Source organism: Nilaparvata lugens, chromosome 7 (genome assembly GCF_014356525.2).
Source record: "Nilaparvata lugens isolate BPH chromosome 7, ASM1435652v1, whole genome shotgun sequence".
Taxonomy (NCBI): Eukaryota; Metazoa; Arthropoda; class Insecta; order Hemiptera; family Delphacidae; genus Nilaparvata; species Nilaparvata lugens.
The window spans coordinates 10012189-10034264 of NC_052510.1; the positions used below are offsets into that span (position 1 = coordinate 10012189).

The 22076-nt window shown below is 33.2% G+C and overlaps 1 protein-coding gene across 1 annotated transcript in view; it reads left to right on the plus strand.

Moving 5' to 3' along the window:
- Positions 1-22076, plus strand: part of LOC111046660 (inverted formin-2-like) — a 225795-nt gene that overhangs the window by 185825 nt on the left and 17894 nt on the right. Inside the window, 5 exon segments of the mRNA XM_039433649.1 lie at positions 9099-9140; positions 17022-17298; positions 19155-19469; positions 19471-19579; positions 21734-21946. Of these exon segments, the coding sequence (XP_039289583.1) occupies positions 9099-9140; positions 17022-17298; positions 19155-19469; positions 19471-19579; positions 21734-21946 (956 nt within the window).

Here is a 22076-nt window from a genome sequence, read left to right on the forward strand (position 1 = left end):
GTAAGGGAACTTACCGTGTCTTGAAATTTCCCTGAAAATGCACCAGAAATTAATATAATGAAACTAAAAGGAAATTCAAGTTTTTCATCCTTTTATCGCGTGTTATAAAGAGATAATTTCAAAACTGATGAAAAATTTAACATTTCCTAGATGGAATAAACGGAAATAGGGAAACATTAAGAATAACTTCTATGGAAAATAAGATAGAAAGTGGAAAGATTCTCTTGAAAGATTCATTATCTCCTTCCCTTATCAAATCAAATCAAACTGTTTAACACCTATCATCTATCTCAACATTAAGTGTGGGATGAATGCTTAATTCTGCATTATTTATTAATTTTTTCATTTATTGGATAGAGCAAACAATACAAAAACAGGCTATTGCCTAAAACGTCTTCTATTTCCTAATTTTGTCTAAAATTGTACAAATATTATTTATAGGTTATGTCCATTTCAATTTTCACACCAAATCATCAATCTGGAACTATAGATCAGAATAAAAAACAATTTCAAAGTAGGCTACCTAAAACATTATTTTGAAGCATTAAAGTATATTCTAACTCCTAGTTTTCATAATAGTGAACAATTAATTATTAACCGTACTAAACTAGAGCTGTACCGTATCTAACAACTTATTATTGAATATGAAATAATTTACCTATATAGTTAACCATGATATATCTGAAAAATCACATTTTCTCGAATTTAAAGCTTATTTTCAATTTTAGGTGAAAATGTTACTTTTTAGATAGGGATTAATCTAAATTAACTTCGAGAACCTAAATTAATGCAAGAGATTATCCATGATTACAAATAATAAAATCTGGTGTGGCGCACTCACTTAAATTTCCTTGCCGTTATGAAAATTGATCACCTGACGCTAGTGTTCCCGCGCATCTCAAGTCTACTATTCAAAGATTTGAGCCAGCTGGTGACAGGGCAATAACGCTGGAGATACACATGAGGTCTGCTATCTCTTCATAGTGAATGATTTAATAGAATCAACCATAATTTGCAATTGAATAATCACATTTTCTCGAATTTAAAGCTTATTTTCAATTTTAGGTGAAAATGTTACTGAACATTCATTGTAGAGATTTTCATGCTCACTCACTATGCTTTTCATCTATCTACTCCACTTGATTTTTTTTGTTTCAATTGTATTTGAAGCCTGATAATTGGGAATCTATCTGCATTGATTGGGCGGAGCTCCTGAAATTTTTACAGATGTGGGACTTGTGGCAGTTGATAGAGCTTATCGATGACTATTTTAGGTATGAATTTGATCAAAATCGTTGGAGCCGTTTCCGAGAAAATCACGAAAAACCCTGTTTTTGACAACATTTTCGCCATTTTAGCCGCCATCTTGAATTGCATTTGATCGAAATTGTTCGTGTCGGATCCTTATAGTGAAAGGACCTTAAGTTCCAAATTTCAAGTCATTCCGTTAATTGGGAGATGAGATATCGTGTACACACACACACACACACCACACACACACCACACACACACACACAACACACACACACACACACAGACCAATACCCAAAAACCAGTTTTTTGGACTCAGGTGACCTTGAAACGTATAGAAATTTAGAAATTGGGGTACCTTAATTTTTTTCGGAAAGCAATACTTTCCTTACCTATGGTAATAGGGCAAGGAAAGTAATAATAATAATAATATATAAGAACTGTATAATATCAATCCATTGTAGCTTGATATTGGGAAATTCTCAATTTATTGTAGGCCTCTAATTCATGCAGCAATAAAGAATAGTTTACAATTTTTTTTCATCACTCAAGCTTTCTACAAACAACTTTAGTGCCCTCCTCATACACAGACACGTTCTAGACGAGGAGTACTATTCTTTTAAATTATTGTAAAGTTTACATTTCAAATGTTTGTAACATGTTGCTTTTTGAGAATGAAAACTTTCTCATTCATTCATTAAATTTTTCATTTATCTCAAAAATGTTGATTCTTCTTATTTGAAGCTTAAAAAGTCAATGAACTTTGCGATTGAAAGAAGTGCTTAGTCACCATTCAATCTTCTCCTATAGACTAGACGCAGACAAAATTAATGTTTTATATCTCCTTCCAATACATGACCTAGATTTAAGGATTGATGGACTGCGATTTGTACAAATGCTGAAATACAAATCGCAGTCCATCAATCCTTAAATCTAGGTCAAGTATTGAAAGGATATATAAAACATTAATTTTGTCTGCGTCTAGTCTATAGGAGAAGATTGAATGGTGACTAAGCACTTCTTTTAATCGCAAAGTTCATTGACTTTTTAAGCTTCAAATAAGAAGAATCAACATTTTTGAGATAATGAAAATTTAATGAATGAATGAGAAAGTTTTCATTCTCAAAAGCAATATGTTACAAACATTTGAAATGTAAATTTTACACTAATTTAAAAGAATAGTACTCCTCGTCTAGAACGTGTCTGTGTATGAGGAGGGCACTAAAGTTGTTTGTAGAGAGGACTTGAAAGTCCTAACTTTGCCTAATAAAGAATTTTTTCATTTCATTTCAACCATGCGAAGAGTATGTACAGTAGAAAATGAATGGGTCAAAAATAGAAAGGATCAATCACAGTTCCACAATGGATTTAGAAGCAGATTGTTGAGTTTTAAGGACTAAACTCAACTCTGAAATATACAAATTAAATCCAGTTAGCTAATGGCGACTGACGAGCTCTTTGGCTCTGTTAGTAAATATGAATGTAGAAATGGAAAGAGAGCGCCTGCTGGTTTTCGGTCCTTGTTTATGTTATGGGTCAGTGCGCGGCGAGGGTCCAAAAAGCAAAGAGGTGAGAGTGAGAGAAAGAGTTTTGGATCCTGGATTTTGCGGCTCGAACAGAAATAGATTCTGTCAGGGATCTGAGAATGAATTCCTCGCCGACTGGAGAATTTGCTGGACGTTTTGGAAAAGTTCCTGGATCCTTGCCCTCTCGCCACCAGATAAATAACTTCATTGCATTATTTTTTTTTTTTTTGAAATTTATATCATCACTAAATAAATAACGTAATCTGTAGTCGGCTTTTAACATCATAGCTGTTATTATTATAATAATCCATGAAATCCAGAAATATAATAATAATTATTATTATAATAATAATTATTATTATTATTATTAAAAATATTTTACATCATAACACATTTGAATCGCGTTACCAGCTTATCACTATATCATAATAACTTTTTTTTGTACTATTTTTGACGACACCACAGTATAGTTTGTCTAGTTTTTTAATAATATTTTTTTTAAATATCAAACTTTTATATCACAGCGAGTGTTGAAAATGGATGTAAAAATCCGAAAACGCTCCACTAATGAGTACTAGTTTTTGATAAATTTTATTGAAAAATTTGACTGTAGTGTTGTCAAAAATAGTTCAAAAAAGAGTTATTAATATTTTATACATTGATACACAGGTTACAATAATATCATTCTCAACTATGAATGATTGGGAAAGGAACAACTATAAACCTGTGATAAACCTGTAAATATTTCAAAAAATAATTATTAACTAGCAGTTCGTTGTGGAATAATTAAATTGAAATTGAAATTATCTTTACTATTCTTCTTAGAAAGTACAAACAATATACAATATACATACAAAACATGAAAAAGGTTCCTCACATGGGCAAAGCCTGTGTGCGAGGAACGAGTTCTCTACAATTCCATTATACTTAAATATACAATGATAGATATGACAATGATAACACAATGATAATGATAATGACATGATAATGATATGACAATGATAATGATGTTCTTCAATAATAAGCACTAAACCATAACATATTGACAAAGCAAAAGAAACAGAGCAATACATTACAAGATATATTACCTACAGACGTGAAATGATCAATTTTAATGGTATTAGGATTCTACAATAAGTAATTAAACCTAAAAGAGATATCCCAAATACACTCAAAATCCCTCAAATACCGTACACATAAATTTCGTATAAATTCATTTGAACTTCCCTATTTATATGTTTTATTTTCATTTTTATTCATATTCTATATTCATTTCTAATATTATTGTATACTTGCTAGAAATAGATTAGTATTTTAATAACTCATTAATTTGTATGATCACACACACGGCTCTGTAAATATTACCCCATACTAGGGAACAGAAACAGAAACTTGCTGTCAATAAAACCAACAAAACCACTAATTAATCGTCTTGCTACAGATTTAGAAGTCAGGAAAAAACTGACCATGTTTGTAGGGCTTGAGTAGAAGCTTCCTATATAGTGAGATTCACTTCAAACTGTCAGTCATCCTTATAATATTAGACCAATGCTTCCCATTTAACCAACGCTGACAGTCTAAATATAGACAACCAGCCATGTTCAACTGTCACATCTAGCAAATTGCTTCACTTTTTTAAAAAATTGTCTGTCAGTTCATTTATTTATCCGCTAATCTATCTATAGTGTGTTTTCATTTTAAACTGTCAGCATTGATTAGATAGGAAGCATTGTTGTTATTAAATAGCGGAATGCTGACATTTTGAATTGAATCTGTAAGTGTAGTGACAACCTCAAGGCGAGCATCTAGTGTTTTTGTGTTTCCAAACGTAGAAAAAACGAGAAATAAATGAATTTTCTGTCAGAAGCTCTACTGTAAAATTAATGATGTTGCGTGTATAATATTGATTGTATTTTATTAGTCAGTTATGTGTAGTTTGTATTCATCTGTAAGTCTGTCGGGTTTAATTTTATAATTAATTTACATCTACAAATTGCTTGCTATTGAACAACCTCACATGATTGAATGTGTTATTCGTTTAGTATTATTTGTGTTTCCATGAAGATTATTATTAGCAATTCACTATATAACTTACTTCTCCTGATTGAATGAAAATGAGGGGAATATTATGAAAGACAGTATTTAATCATTCTATCTGTTTGTCGAGAAACGAAGGAAACAATAATTAAAAGTGTGAATTCTTGATATTGATAATTATTGAATGAAAAACTATTCTATTCATTCTATTTTCACCAGATTATATTGCTTCGAACACTTTTTGATTATAGAGAATTTTCAAATCTTCTAACATGATTTCAAAAACGTTTGCATCTTTTTATCTTGGTAGGTCTATATATAATTTACAGCTGTGCTTAATGAGAGAAGTTGTGTGTATTTTTGCGTTCAAAATTCTATAAAATAACTTGATTAATTCAATATGAAGTGATAATTAAGTGTTATATTTAAATATAGTTTGGTGTTTTAATTTCTCTAAATTCAAAATGTTTAGCTTATATATATTTTTGTACGAAAATTGAACTTGAACGTTTTACAGTAGAAACATAACCTATTTTTTGAACATTTTATTAATTTATCAAAATTTGGGAATGGAATACATTTGGGCCGAGCCTGTTGTTCCTTCCTAATCATATTTATATGATTTGTGATTCTGTCCACGAATAAATAAATAAATAAAATAATCAAAGTTGAACAAACAGCTAATTGCCAAAATTGTATTCCTTTTTGAATTCAATTGAATTTCTTCTGTAAAAGTTCTTGGAGCATCTAAATTTAAAAATCTAAAGTTGTGAAGTGAACAACTACAACAAGACTTAACCTATTTCGGACTATGTGTAACCTTATCTGAATTTCGGAGAGGAATTGCACAAGGTTACCTCATTTTCTCTCCCTATCATTTTGATGATGAACTTATTGTATTAATCAATAAAGAATGAAGAATAAAGTAAGACAGAAAAGTAGCCTACATCTTCACACTACATTACGGTATCATTAATGGTTAATATTATGATATCCAATAGATAATACATTGCTTAATTGCTTTTGGTTATCCCTTTTTTCTTTTTTGAAAATTTGCTTGTCCACCTTTTCAATTTATGATGGTGTATATCCCTTCATAATAAATCAAAATTATTCATTATGATTATGATGTTATTCATAGTATATGAACAAAACTATCTACCTTTTCAATTTATGATAGTGTATATCCCTTCATAATAAATTAAAATTATTCATTATGATTATGATACTATTCATAGTATAGTAAGGTAGTGTTTGAGAAGTAGCTGAAGATAAAGAATCCCGAGTTAGGAAATAGGTCTTGATTATCCACTTATTTCATAATTACTATTATTTGTAACTCGTAACAAGATGGCTTAATCCCTACTTCAAGCCACGTGTTTATGCTATGAATATAACGATAAAGATAAAAATAAACAAGGCACTCACAGTGTGTTACATCCAGAGTTTCATCATAAGCCTGCTTAAGAAGAACATTTTCCATAATTCTCTTCATATTGATCAAGTACAATACCTGAATTGACTTGATTTTATGAAGTGGTGTAATTATAAGACTATGGAAGCTACTACCTATACTTGAGTAATCATATATTTGGAAATGTGTTATTGAGAGTGCACTTAAACTAATCGAATATTCCAGTAGAGATGGCTCCAAAAAGCAGTATTTAGTAACGTGGATTGATAAAGGGATTAATTCCTGGGGATTATTCAATATCAAAGTGAATTTTTCAATGGATGTTAGCAATAATTATTGTGGAGACCTAAAAAGCAGTCGTTAGGTCATGTCAGAGGCCCTGAAATTGATCAGTTGCGACCTGAAAACTCTGACACCAGACCTGAGCCAGCCAGGTCACTCGATATTATTATTAACAGAATTATTATTATTATATTATTATTATTATTTTTTTTTTATTATTGTGGAGACCTTTTACAAGTATCCTGTGTAAGGAATAGGATACATTTCAAGCGATTAAGTACCGTAGGCCTACTTAATTTCTTTTCCAGTCAATGTAGGCTATTCGTTATTCGCTGTATTGAATGAATAAATAATATAATATGAATTGATGATCAAAAATATAATATTGTAAATTAGTGATTGATAGAGTAAAGCTGCGTTTACACCAAAGCTATTAACAAAATTTTGAAAACTTAATCCTTATTGATTCTATTGGATTGAACATAACTTATCATACACATGATGAACATATGTGTTTGTCAAGTTCCATTCAATCTAATAGAATCTATAAGGTTTAAGCTATTAAAATTTTGTTAATAACTTTGGTGTAAACCCAGCTTCACCTATTTCAAAACCAATTCAACAATTTCGATTTCAAAAGGTTTGTCTTCAACAGGTGGTCGAACTGTCTAATTTATTATGTTTAATTTTATTTTTCCCATTTATATTTTCCATTTTTGTCATTTATATTTCCCATTTTTTAGTATCCAGCTCTTATCTAATCTAGATTTCATTTTATCTGTTTGGGATAATGGGGTTACCAGCATTGGTGAGGTCAATCAGAGTCAGTCAATCGTCAGTCATTCAGTCAATCGGTAGAATGATTCCAATTGCTTTTGAGAGTTGGGTCCAATAATTATTATGTTGTTCCTACATTGAAAACATGTTATGCTCATCGTTTCCTGACTCATCATTATGTTCGTGAATAAGCCCACTCAAAGTTTTAAAGGTTGCACTATGACTCAATAAAGTACCAAATAAAAACACAGATTTGCATGTTAACATTCAGCATAAAGCAGACGCTAACTGACTTGAATCTTCAAGAAGAAGAAGAAGAGAAGAAGAGAAGAAGAGAAGAAGAAGAAGAAGAAGAAGAGAGAAGAAGAAGAAGAGAGAAGAAGAAGAAAAGAAGAAGAAGAAGAAGAAGAAGAAGAAGAAGAAGAAGAGAAGAAGAAGAAGAGAGAAGAAGAAGAAGAAGAAGAAGAAGAAGAAGAAGAAGAAGAAGAAGAAGAGAAGAAGAAGAAGAAGAAGAGAAGAAGAAGAAGAAGAAGAAGAAGAAGAAGAAGAAGAAGAAGAAGAAGAAGAAGAAGAAGAAGAAGAAGAAGAAGAAGAAGAAGAAGAAGAAGAAATTGAGAGGATCAATGAAAAGGAGGAGGAGAAGCAGGACGGAGAAGATGAGGAGGAGAAGTTGAATAAAAAGAAAATACATTGAGGAGAAGAAAAACAGTGATAGTGATCTCCTACTATAGTGAACACAGCAATACTTTTCGTAAATTGAAGAGAGGACTGGGACATTGAAGCTTGTGGGCGAAGATACCATAAAGATAGGCCAATCGAGTTAATTCACAAAATCCAGCTGGCCGCTGATTGGCAGTAAGGATAAGACGACAATACAAGCCGGAATCCTTGGAGATAATTCAGATTTTAGCAGTCATAAAGTGCAGCTTGAGTAGCTGTGTCAACCAAAGAAGCTGTGACTCCTCTGCAAATTCCACTATACAACAGTGTTTGTGCAGAATAATTTAGGGTTTTGGAATATTTGAGTTCATTCACATGATTCATTCATCAGATATTGATGAATTCAGTGTTGTGGTGGTGTTTCGTGTTTGGTATATCAAGAGTGATTGCCTGAAATAGGAATAATTCGATTAACAACTGAAGGGCTCAGAGAAATAATACACATAGTATTATTTTTTCAATGAATTTCATAGCAAACTCAAGAGGACCAATCTTACTCAACACATTGAAATAAGGCTATCTATCTATATTTATATGAGAACTAGATGGAATGATATTTGATGGATGTAAGGGTAGTTTTTCGAATTTTTCCAATTTCGGCCCAGAAAATTTTTGACCCTCACAAAGTTGCAACCCAAATTTCATGGGTTCTGTGATTTTCACATTGTATTTAATTGTTAAGATTACATAACTAGCTGTCTATGCTGTTCATAGTGCATAATAAAACATGAAATATAATCCATTCAGGGGGGAAAATATAAACAAAGTCCAACGTACATTGGAATAAAATTTATTGGTTGTCTCCCAGGTTGAATAAGACATGCACCTGATAGATTAAAATTCAAGGAATTGTTAAGAGCATATCTGATAGATTTAGCATGCTACAGTATAAACGAGTTTACTGTAAAAAAAAGAATTTTAAACTGTCACTATTTCTCTTTAGCTTTAAGTTAGTTTTTGAGTCTTTCATGTATGTTTTGGGAAGAAATAAATGATTGATTGATTGATAGTTAAAATAATGTGAGATATTTCTTCTATGTTTAGTTTTGAAGCATTTAAATTTGAAAATCCACTTTGTAAAAATATTTGAGGCCTGAAAATTTTGTGAATTGAAGAACTACAAGACTTGACCTGTTTCGGACTATGTGTTAAATTATCTAAATTTGGGAGAGGAATAGCACAAGGTTACCTTATTTTTCCTCTACCTATCATTTCGATAATGTACTTATTGTATAAATGAATAAAGAATAAAGAATAAAATGGATAAAGGTGTGATATAAAGTAGTAGCCTACGTAGGTTTTTTTCCAATGAGGAGATACACAGTATTATTCTTAATTCAATCAGCATTAAATTATTGGAACTATTCCAATCCAACCAGAGTATCTATTTATGCCATGATCACTCTAACTTATATTGATGAATTAATCCATTTTTATTAATCTCTACCAAATGATTAGCATTTAAAATTGGTGACATGGACTTATAATATTGCAGATGAATGTAAGGTGTGCTACGATACTGACTAGGATTCATTTTGAACTCTCAGCATTCTTCTAATGAATAACATAATACTTTCCATTTATTCAATGCTGACAATTCTATACAGTAGCCTATTATCATAGAATAAACAATCTAGTATAGCTATTATCTGATATTTATTTAAAAAGTCAATCTGACGATAGATGTGTGGACTATTATAGTTATATAAGGTGATAGTTGGATAGTTTATTGTCATGTTTGGCTTGTGTTAAATGAAGTAGAGCCAAACGACTCAAAGTTCCCCCTCCACAGATGAGCAGTAGGCCTCCTTCTGGAGAATCCAGGACCGATTTAACTTCCAGATTCTCAGCCAAGTGTCGACCAGAGCTCAAACTTGATACGGGACTTGAGTTAGAGGCTGCATCCTTCCAGTGTATTGTGTTATAGTGAATATAATTTATAGTGACTAACTGAACAGTGATTTGTCAAATAGATTTTACTTCCTTTGGATTTCCAGTTAAAGGTATTTTTACCAGTATTTAAAGGTTTAAGTCAAGGATAGTATATAGCTATTACTATTCTTGGGTTTAAAAGTAGCCTTTGTAAGAATTTTTTTCTCTTGTGTGCTTCAAATTTGAAATTTCTAGTGATTAAATCAACAGTGATTTGTCGAATAGATTTTACTTCATTTGGATTTCTACTGTAAGGTATTTTTACCAGTATTTAAAGGTTCAAGTCGAGGATAGTATATAGCAATACAGTATATACTATTCTTGGGTTTAAAAGTAGCCTATATTGTATAAAATGTTTTTCTCTTGTGTACTTCAAAGGTTGGTCCTATATTATAGAAATAATATGAATGTTATTACAATTTTCATCATCGTAATATTATTATTAAAATCATATTAATCTCACGCCTCAATTCATTACCTAATCTTTTTTATTGAAGCCTTTTCAAGCAGTTTTCAATTGATATTAATATACGCTCACTTTATTAATAGAAGCAATATCAGATACGGTACTGATGAATGATATGGAAATTAGAATATTTGTGAAATGTTTATGGGAATTTGAATATGTTTTATTAAATTTTTAAATGTATCTGGAGTTTTTGGAATTCTCACTGTATGCTTTTAAAATTTAATGATTGTTCTTCTGGATTCAAAATTATTTTTCAGATCCCTAAATTCGTTATTAATTTTATTAGTGTATAAAAAACTAATAGATTTTACTCTGTTTGGACTTCCAGTGTAAGGTATTACACCAGTATTTGAAGATTGGATGTGTATTGTATGCTAATTTTTTTTCTCTTATTTGCTTTGAATCTGGATGTTTGGTCCTTTATTATAGAAATAATATGAATGCTATTTAAATTTTTTATCATCATAATATTATTATTTATAACATATTAGTGTCACACCTGAATTCATTATTTTTCTATTGAAGATTAGTATTATTAATGGATACTCTCAAATAATTTATATTTGGACTTCTCATCTGGACTACTCGCTGATTATTGGTTATTGATTATTGAAGCCTTTTTAAGCAGTTGTCAATGGATATTGAAATACTCTTACTTAATTTATAGGAGCAATATCAGATATGGTACTGATGAATGAAATGGAAATTAGAATATTTGTGAGAATTTTATGGGAATTTGAATATGTTTTATTACATTTTTTGATGTATGCATCTAGAGTTTTTGAAATTTGCACTGTGTGCTTTTAAAAATAATGATTGTATGATGATTTTTCTTTTGGGTTCATAAATATTTTTCAGTTCCCCAAATTTGTTAGGTATCAATTTTATTATTATATGAAAACCTCAACTTTTAAAAACTAATAACAGTGAATTTTTCGATAAAACTTTACAAAGTCCAGAAAAATAACAAAGGCCACTTCATTTTCTCGTGCAATCATCTGTTATCATGATTTTATTATCAGGGATTATTAAATACATTGTTACTGCTTCTTAAAACTGGAACTGATGAACCGGAAAGCCTTCAGATTATTGCGTAAATCTGGCCTTGAACTTATGTGTTATCGTTCACAGCTCCCGTTATGAGTTCATCAGCACAAAAGAAAGTGCGCCAGTATGTTATTATTATATAGCAAGTCTCCATTGATTGAACATAATCTCCAGCAGTCTAATAAAGAGTTAGGCCTATTCTGTTATCAGTAATGTCGAACCAGTTTTGGTGAGGTTGTAACGGTTCAAATGTCATTCATTTCCTTTGTAGATTTACATTGCATATTAATTAATTGAAGTAGCCGAATAATACAGATTGATTCGAAGTTTATCGCTGGACATTCGCATCCGATGAAGCATCATTATTTTTATGTGGAGAGTTTTTATTGATTAAGTACAGTCTTGTTTTGAGTGTGTTGAAGCATCTTTGCATTTCCTTTTCAAATTTGAAGCTCTATCATGAGAAAGTTTAGAATCATATCGTATCCAATTTCTCTTATATAGCTACTAACAATAATATTTCTATGTTTCTCCTGGAAAAGCTGCTAACTCTAAAAAGTGAAAATAAGCCTTTACTTGAACGGTAGGTCAACTTTGAATGTACTACAGTAATACGTTTCTAACAGTGTGTAATGAATTAAGTACATAGTCACTACCTCCCTAAAGAAAGCCGTATTGCATTTGTGTGACGTCAGCAGAGGTGGAACTCCTACACTAATAAAAAATCGTTGATTTCAGCTGATGTTTTTGTGACGTTGATATCAGCTGGTGTTTTTATTGGTGTAGGAGCCCTACCTGTGCTGACGTCACACGAATGCACAATGGCTTTGTTTATGGAGGTAGTGACATAGTTCGTTGTGCTTTGATCTTTGTATAGTCAAGCTTTTTCATATACATTTAATGTATATGCAGTCGACAGTTTGAACTTTTCACTACACTGTTGTAGCTTCATCTTTTAGAAGTCAGTAATGAATTCCATATATCCTACAATTATTTCAATTATATTTTTAAAATTCAAGCATGTCATTTGATCATTATTGAAAATTCGCAATATCGTTAACTTCTTCTTCTTATTCTTCTTCTTCGATGGCCCTACAGCCCAAATCGAGCCCTGGCCTCCTCAATCCTGACTCTCCAACCATCTCGATCCCTTGCCTTCGCCCTTCAATTTCTCACACGCAATATCGTTATAAGGTGGATAATTACATCAAGTGGACTTCTTGAATAGCTTTCAAGTTTGTTGATATCCACGCTTTGAGGTTTAAGTGTAAGACAGAGCCGACTGCGCCCTAACTTCGCCCTCCCAGGTCAAAACTAAAGGCAGTCATTCTATTCTATTATTCGTTAATAGACTTGTAGGTGAATATGAAAATGCTATAATTCATTCGATTTTCTAGCAAGCTATCAGACTGCATTATACGCTTTAGCTGTTTCATAATTCATAATTTTAAGCTGATTTTAAATAGTCTTATACAAGTCTCAAAAGACCAACTTTTACCGGGAAATTTCACATTCTATTCATTGAAATATATTATTGATATTATGAATTTCAAGTGATATAATATTTTTGAACAGAATTTGTTGTGTTGAGAAGAAATAAAAAGTGACTTAACCTTATTTCAAATTCATAATCTAAAATAACTCAAATAAAAAATAGAGGCAGTCATTCTAATCTATTCTATTCTTTAATAGACTTGTAGGTGAATATGAAAATTCTATTATTCATTCCATTTTCTAGTAAGCTATCAGACTGCATTATAGGCTTTAGCTGTATCATAATTAATAATTTTAAGCTGATTTTAAAGAGTCTTATACAAGGCTCAATAGACCAATTTTTAAGGGACATTTCACATTCTATTCATTGAGATATATTGATATTATAAATTTCAAGTTATAAAATATTTTTGAACAGAAAATTGTTGTGTGGAGTAAAAAGTAAAAAGTTTCGAATTCATAATCTAAATTTTGGAGAGGAATATTGAAGGGTTCGCTTGTTTTTGCTCTTCCAATATAATTTTAATAATAAGTAATTGTACTAATGGATATTATGAAATCGCACTAATGAATAGATAAATACTGTAAAAATACCATATAGGTACCTATCCTCAATATCATGCATGCATTCAAATAAGTCATTTAAGGAATACAATTGTTCATTGCATAGTCCATCTATTGTTAGACTATATATATATGCACCTATCCTTAATAATATTATCCATACATTCAAATAAGTCATTAAGGAAATACAATTGTTCATTGCATAGTCAATGTATTGCTAGGCTATCTGTAAGATCATTATTTAGAGACTTTTCTTCCACAACAGAATTTGATAATTGATGTTACTACTTATTGAACAGCATGTGATCACCATATGAGCATTGATGATTAGGGAAGATCAAGATAGGAAGAAAGGATTGTTTGTCAATAAATATTTCAACTGTAGAATCAGCTCGACTGTCTCGTAAGAGGGATAGCTAGAAGATTTCCACCTTGGCCTTCTCTCTAATCTATTTTCTTCCTCCTTCTCCTACTTTCTCCTACACATCTCACTCACTCTCTCGCTCTCTCTCGCTCTCTCTTTCTCTCTCTTTCTCACCGGAAGATGCACCGAACTATTCCTGGATTCTGGACGCTAAGATCTTTGAATTCAGTTCTGTGTGTGCTACCACTAAAAATCGAAATAGGCAGTCTGCTCTTCCTTTCCAATATTATTATTTCCCCTCTTTCGTTTCTAGTACTGATGCACTGAAAACATCCAACCACCTTCCACCTCTCCTTCTAACCTACCATTCTTTCATCTCTTTCTTGCATGCTGTTCCTTCAGTATCTTGTCTTTTTCTTGACCGTCTTTTCTTCTACTCCTTATAACCCAGCATGTTTTCATCTCATTCTTGCATGCTGTACCTCCAGTCTCTTCTCTTTTTCTTGAAAAGGCTCGCTTTATGTGAATATTTATCTAGCTTTATTGGCCTAGCACTCGGCTCCAGGCAAATAAATAGCGTGGTAATTTGTGTAGAAACGCCTTTTGAGAATGCCAACCGTGGACCGTAATATTCTATTTGTGAATGCATCATTCGAGAGACTTGTTTGACGGCCAGTTCATCTCTGATGTTTTGTAGAGGTGTAGTGAACTTTGGCACACGTAGAAAAGTCGAGAAAATGTAGTAGATGCTAGATTTTTTCTGTTGCTAATAGTATTGTTGTATATTTTACCCATTTTTTCACATTAGATGATTTTGATTATTTGACAGATTATGAGCATTGGATGATTTATCTTGTTAATCCTATAAATATAGATTTATTTATTCTTCTCTTTCATTTTTTTATTATAGAAGAATTCATGTTCAATCACTTTTTTTATCGATATGCAATTTATCAGTTGATTCATTGTTCCTACTTCCATTCCTCATTCATAGACACTCATTTCCACTCAGTTCCTACTTTAATTCCTCATTCATAGACACTCATTCCCAAGTTTAATATGATGCTCTTGTTCCTGGCTGGGGTTAGACCAAACAAGCATAGCTAGTAAGCTAAAGCATGAATTCTGTAGCATAAAATGCATAGAAAGAAAACGTCATATGAGAAGCATGATGAAAAATTATGTCTCCAAAAGTGTATGAATCCAATGTTATAGTTACCATGGCTTTAGATCTTAGACTGGCTTTATCAATATTTTTATTAATCTTTGTTCAGAACAAGCATTTGCTCGTTTGTTTCAACCCCAGCCTTACAGTTCTGTTGTAATAGGACATTGGTGATATAGGAATATAAATATTACATACGCTGTAGACGACTGCAAAATAATCTCTTTGCTCTTTGCATTGGAACTTTGTGAATCACTCAAGTCTAGACACGTTTTTGGGCCGTGGACCCCCCATCTTAAGCATGCAAAGAGTCATCCTTATAGTACTTCTCAGGGCCGAATCACACGAGGCGTTTTCTCAGTCAGCATGGCATGACAGGACAAAAAGCTCTACGATTGGCTGATTTTTGTGTGTCGCTCGTTCGTGCCGTGCCAACTCGTCTAAAAAAACGCCTTGTTTTTTTGGCCCTCAAGGAATTTTACCCCTTAATTCCCTATTGTGTAGCAAAGATATTTAGCTATTGCCTTTTTAGTGAAACAATTCAATTCAATTTATTCACACACACATACAAATTGAATACAAATTAATAAAATGAATACATGCAAAACAATCACAATAAAAGAATAGTGGTGCAAAAAAGGGTGGAGGATTGATGGGGTTTTCCAACTATGGTTATCCATATTATATTATTTAAAGCTGTTACGCTCTATTTATATAATTAATTTATACACTTTCATGACTAGGGCTACTTGTATTTACATTAAAAAATGACTTTAGAGTTGGGAAACATGTTGGGAAAAATGAAAAATGAATCTTTAAAAGGCGGGTAGGCCTACTCTGAAGTTTTTATTCTTGTGTTAACGGAGGGGGTGTCTCCTCTCTTCTATAATATTTACTAAAATTATACTACTAAACTTATGATTTAATCCTTGATTAGTTGGGAGTTTATAGTGGATTCGTTCATTCAAATGCACAGATTATCATCATTATCATCAATTGTCACCTATTCTAGCAACAACAGTAACTACGAGCCAGGAACTTCATTGAAAATACTTTTAAAATTCAACGTCAGGTTTATTGAATTCTAAATCGAATGAATTAATAAAAGTCATGTAACATTCAAATTTTCAAACAAATTTATCCATTAATTTATTGATTTAGGACAGAAGGCATATTCAATTTGTAATTTCTACACTTGGGAACTTGCTAACTTGCTGCAACTAAATTCGGGCCTCGGTCATTCTATGTAACTCAACTTTGAGCTATAAAAGACAACAACAAAAGTTTAGCACTCACCATTTTAACAATATTTAAACTTTGACTCTTTAGAAGCACTCACATACGATTTAAGAAGACTCACTACACTTTACTCAGGTTCACCCACGCAATTAATCTCCTAATTCTACTTCTACTAATTTTATCGGTTCCTTCTTCAAACTAAATCAAAATTAATGATAATATAACGAGAACTTGTCAATTTGTTCCTGTGAATGGGGAACAGATCCATTCAGAGGACCGAGGCTCGCACACCGTTACATGTTTTCCCAGTTACGTCTCAATTCGAACTGTGGCCTTTTCACTGAAAATAAATTATTCCGCCTCCATGAGCGTTGAGCATAACTTTCAGTGGAAAAGCCAAAGCTGCAAAAAGGTCAATGCTCGTACAATTCCCAAATATATAAGCTTTTTCGGCATGAAATTGAAACTGTATTTGAAAAATGCACGAAAATTGCTTTAATTTCGACAACTAAGCAACAAGTTAGCAAATTCTAAAAAACATGGTCGATTCTCACACTAAAAACGCAGGGTTCAACATATGGTGAAAATCAAAGTTCATTTCGTTCAATAACCTGAATAGAAGACAAAAAAAAATAACTACAATACTACCCACTCAATTTCACACTATTACACTTGTGTGACTAATTTGTAAGTTCTTATATTTTTTTATAAATGTGTAATGATTTTGTAATGTTGCAGAGTTGGCGCGGCTCGACACCAGGACCTGGGCGTTCAGTTGGACGTATTCGACGAACAGCGTGAGAACGACGAGGCGCAGTTGGCGGGTGGTCAGGGGGGCGGGGGGGCCGGCGTCGACCTCAGCAGCCACCTGGACGTGTTCTACGCCACCCTCAGGCAGGTGGCCGACACCCCGCAGGAAATACCCTTCCTCGAGATACTCCAGCACCTTCTGCGCATCGATCCCCGCGAGGCTATCAGCGACATTGTTTGGGACACTGCCGAGCGACTTGTGCACAGGTATACAATATAGCATAGGATAGAGATAGGATAGGATAGGATAGATCTGAATTGAATAAAATAAAATTATTTGTATGTCACTTTCCTGGTCATCATAAGCATCATAAGCAAGGTAGTGCGTGTGAGTCGAAGGAACGCACTACCAGTGGAAATTCTCGACACTTCAAATAGCAGAACATTCAAGAGACTACTGTCATTAACCACAAGGTTTGACATACCCCCAAACATCAGTTCCTTCTTTAAGAAGAGAAATAATTTTTTCCAACTTTAAAAACTAAAAGCTGACAGTTTTGGCTGACAGAGTAAAAACGCTGAGGAGAGGTAGAAGTGGGGCTAGCATTCTAGTCTCCCCTCCAGCCAGCTAGTGGAAAAAGCTTTCAACTTTTCTTCTAAATAATTTCACACTCTTTTCCATCGCCTACCTCCAGAGACAAACTGAGCTGACACGTGGATGGACATCCCCTGGTTTTCCATTCAGACCATGGCAACTTAGGATGGACGTCAACTGTATAACGGTATCGTTCCAATCTCAATTTATTTTTCCATATTGTTTTTAATTCTTAGAAATTCCAAATTAATTATCCCTTGAATCATGTTTTTAAAACTTTCATATAACTTGTTTAAATAAGAAACACAATAATCAAATAGTCCAACACAATTCTGTTTAACGTTTTGTTAAGTCATTGGCAACAAGTTTATTTTATTTTTTTTAAATTGATCAAATGCTCAAAGTTCCATAACCTTCCTTAATTGTTTTGTATTGAAATAGATGTAGCATAACTAATTTTATCAAACCAAAATATATGTTAAAATTCACATTTAAATCTCACAGAAATTTCTTCATTTCAATAAAATAAATCTGTCTCCCAATAAAAATGTTTTCCTTTCAAATTCCAAAAAAAACATCTAGTTGATAATATTTAAAAAAAAACCAACTGCTTTTTGCTCTACCATCAAATGCTACGCAACAACAATTTTACAGTGTTCCCGTCTGGGAACTGGTGGATCGCCCCCTTTTTTTTCAAAGGTTTTTAATGTGGTAATTGAAATGATTGATTTCTCTGTTTGCTCAATTAGTTGTATCATTCGAGGGGTAAGTCGAAATGCCTGAACTGATTGCTAGTACACATGAGTCATTGATTGTTTCGATTCCTTCCTTAAAGATTTTGAACATGTTTGATTATAATATAATTATTACTTTTACAAATAATTAATTACAAATGATGAATACCACTGTTCAATCAATTTAATGTTACACCACTGAGGAATTGTCTACAAGAGAGATGTGTTTACAGTTTGATGGAGTTTTTTCATATATAGTGTGAGGGAACTTCGAATTGAACCAAGTGAAATTTGAATTAAGATGATGTCATCTTTATTTTTTACTTCCAATATTCACGAACATTTGATGACTTTTGATTGAAACTGAATGCGAAACATTGAATGTAAAATGTACATGCATGAATAAATATTATTATTTTATTACCCAAGTCACAAATTACAAGAAAATTCAATAAATCAGAATACTAGGGCTGAAGGAGTTTCGACTGACAGGTGAAGAGTTATCAGCTGGCATGCAAGAGAACACAAAATGCTGTATACCTGTGCCGGAAGTGACTGCCACTAACGTTCTGATATAGTACATGTGAAACATTACGTTCAGCCTGGATGATTAATTTTTTATCAAACCTTTTCCATTGATTAATTTTCCCCTTAATTCTTTTGCAAACTGGCATGATTATATCCCTCAGCAGTTTTCGCTTTTAATTTTTTTACATTTTATTCTTTATTCTTTATTTTAATCTGTGATCTTATACATTGATTTTCCAAACTGATGGTAATATTTTTTTTTCAAGGGCGACACTCCTGGAAGGCAGGGAGGATGCGATGCGCCTACTGCGCTCTCCCAGCCTTCAGAACAGCAAACACCCGCTCTGCGGCAGTCGCAAGCAGTCGCTGAACAACACTGCCGCCTCCAACGCGCCACCTCCACCGCCCCCACCCTCGGCTCCACCACCTCCGCCGCCACCTCTAGCCCCACCTCCTCCGCCGCCACTTGCTCCCTCTAGAGGCGGAGGTCCCGCGCCGCCTCCACCGCCTCCCTTCATGAAGCAGGCGGGCGGTCCTGCCGCCCCCGCTGCTGCTGTGCCACCTTCGTCGGCCGCCTCTACCGCCCCCCGATCCGCCCGAGGCTGTCAATGTGGTCCTGCCCCAGCAGGAGACTCCTACGCCGCGCACCAAGATGAAGACTATCAACTGGAATAAGATTCCTAATAACAAGGTGAGTCCCGTTGATTACACTAACATATTACACTAACTAAATTCTATTTCAAACTGGATTATTTATTTATTTATTTCAAAATCAAATCAAATCAATTTATTGCCATTCTTTTTTTTACAAACAAGTGAAACAAAAACATTCTTATAATGTTATAACTAATTATAATCTAAACTAATTTAAAAACATATTCAACGAATGTTTTCTTTAATTTCAATATTGAAATAATGGGCTCTCCTAGAAAAGCTAATGCTTGAGCTCTGGAAGAGAGTTCAAAAATGTTAAAGGTAATTAGGATGGATGTCTAAGACAATTTAATTAGTACCAGAAGAAACAATATGCAATATAAACACTAGAATATAAATGTATGTACAATATAACAATGTAAGCACTAGAACAAAAAGTCAATTAATCTTCTGAAATCTCAAGTCCGAAGTTAACTTTCCTACATACCCACTCTCTTATTTCATAAATTGAACACTTAGTAATTCTATTTAGAATGAATTTTTCAGGTAGACAATTTATTATTCTATGGCAATAGAAGGACAATTGGTGTTTGCAAGATGTAAGTCTAGTGAATAGGTTATTGTAGGTATTGAAAACATTTGGACGTATTAGATATGGTGTATTACGAGTAGTGAATTTGTCTTTGTTTTTATTAATGTACTGAATTGCGTTAGTTACGTATTTTTGTCTCAATGTTGGTAAATCAATTTGTTTAAATAGTAGTCTACTAGGGTACATTCTCGGTCTTCCCAGGGCTGCTCTGATAATATGTTTCTGTAGAACAAAAAGTTTATTGAAGTGAGTATCCTGAGCTGCCCCCCATGCCTCAATGCTATATTGAAATAAAAGAGTGTGCATAAGCAAAATAAATGTTCCTAATAATACTTGGATGTTTAATTTTATTGATTTTGTAGAAAATATAAGTCAGATATTTTAATTTTGAGCAAAGGTAAAGTATATGTGCATTCCATTTCAAGTTTTGATCTATAATTATACCTAAGTATTTAATTTTTTCAACTTTTTCTATAACTTATTGTAACTTGTATTTATTCGTTGATATAATTACAAATCATATAAATATGATCGGGATAGAACAACAGGCATAGCCCAAAACTATTCTGTTCCCAAATTTTTATAAATAATGAAATGTCCGTAAAATAGGTTAAATTAAATTCATAACAAGTCTTGTTTCTTATAATGAGGTTCATTTTGAACCAGAAGCTTCAATTCATTTTAAGCTTCTACTATGCAAACGGTCAGCTCAACTGCTGATTTGCCAACTATGACAATAAATCTGTTTCTAATACTTGATGAAGATCTTATATGCAAATTGAAAGTGACAAAGATCTCTGACTAATTCACAACAGAGATTTGGTGAGTGATCATTAGGCATATTTGATAACGTCCGTATTAGATCAACAAATATTTTATAAAAGCAAGAAAAATATTTTGTACACCATCGGATTTGAAAAAGTACCAACTGAGCTATTTCTACGTCAGTGAAATTGTCACCCTCTGCCACGCCGATGCCCGTTTTCACACTTCTCGATTCCGGAAAGGCACGGCACTACACGACAGGACAGGAAGCTCTCCGATTGGCTGATTAGGTTGACGTATTGAAAATCAGCCAATTCGACAGCTTCATGACCTGTCGTGTCGTGCCGTGCTGTCCCGGAGAAGTGTGAAAGCGGCCATTGGACCTTTGGGCTACAAACGTTTCCCTCATAGAGGAAAAATTTATATTAGGTGTTTACTCACTCACGGATTGTCGGCCGACATTTATTGTCACATAGAAAGTCCTCCGATTAGCCGAGAATTAGAGTATCGGAGGACATTCTGGGTGTCGTGACGACAAATAATGTCGGCCGAGAACAGTGTAAGTGTGAAAACTGTTATTTTTGGCTCCTAGACACTGAAGTACCCAATATTCTATTCATTTAGATATATTATTCGTGTTCATGAATTGCTCAAATTCGTTTTGTAATTATTATTGTAAGTCAAAAGATTGTCTTGTGGGACTAATGTTCCCTTGTAGCCTACTGTTTTTTTTTTCAATTTGAGTAAGTATAAAGTGTAAATATCGTGCATACATTTCTACAAGGAACAGACACATGAGACTTATTTTCATGAAATAATTGTTTTTCGTGTTAGGTCGTGGGCAAGAACAACATCTGGTCCCTGGTAGCACGCAGTCACCAGCACTCTCCAATGGCAGACCTGGACTGGGACGAAATGGAGGGTCTCTTCTGCCAGCAGGCACCCCCAGCACCTCCCTCCTCCTCATCCTCACACGCCTCCCCCCACGTCCCCGCATCACACAAGCTGTCTGGCGACGCAGAGCGCAGGCGCAAGGAAATGGCTGAGGTAAGCAGAAATGATTACAAGAAAGGATAATCCAAGATAAAACTAAATTTCTATGTATTTTGTCAAAATTTCATACATTACAAATGTTCTCAATCAAAGAAGTGTATGAGAACAGAACGATTTTTTTAAA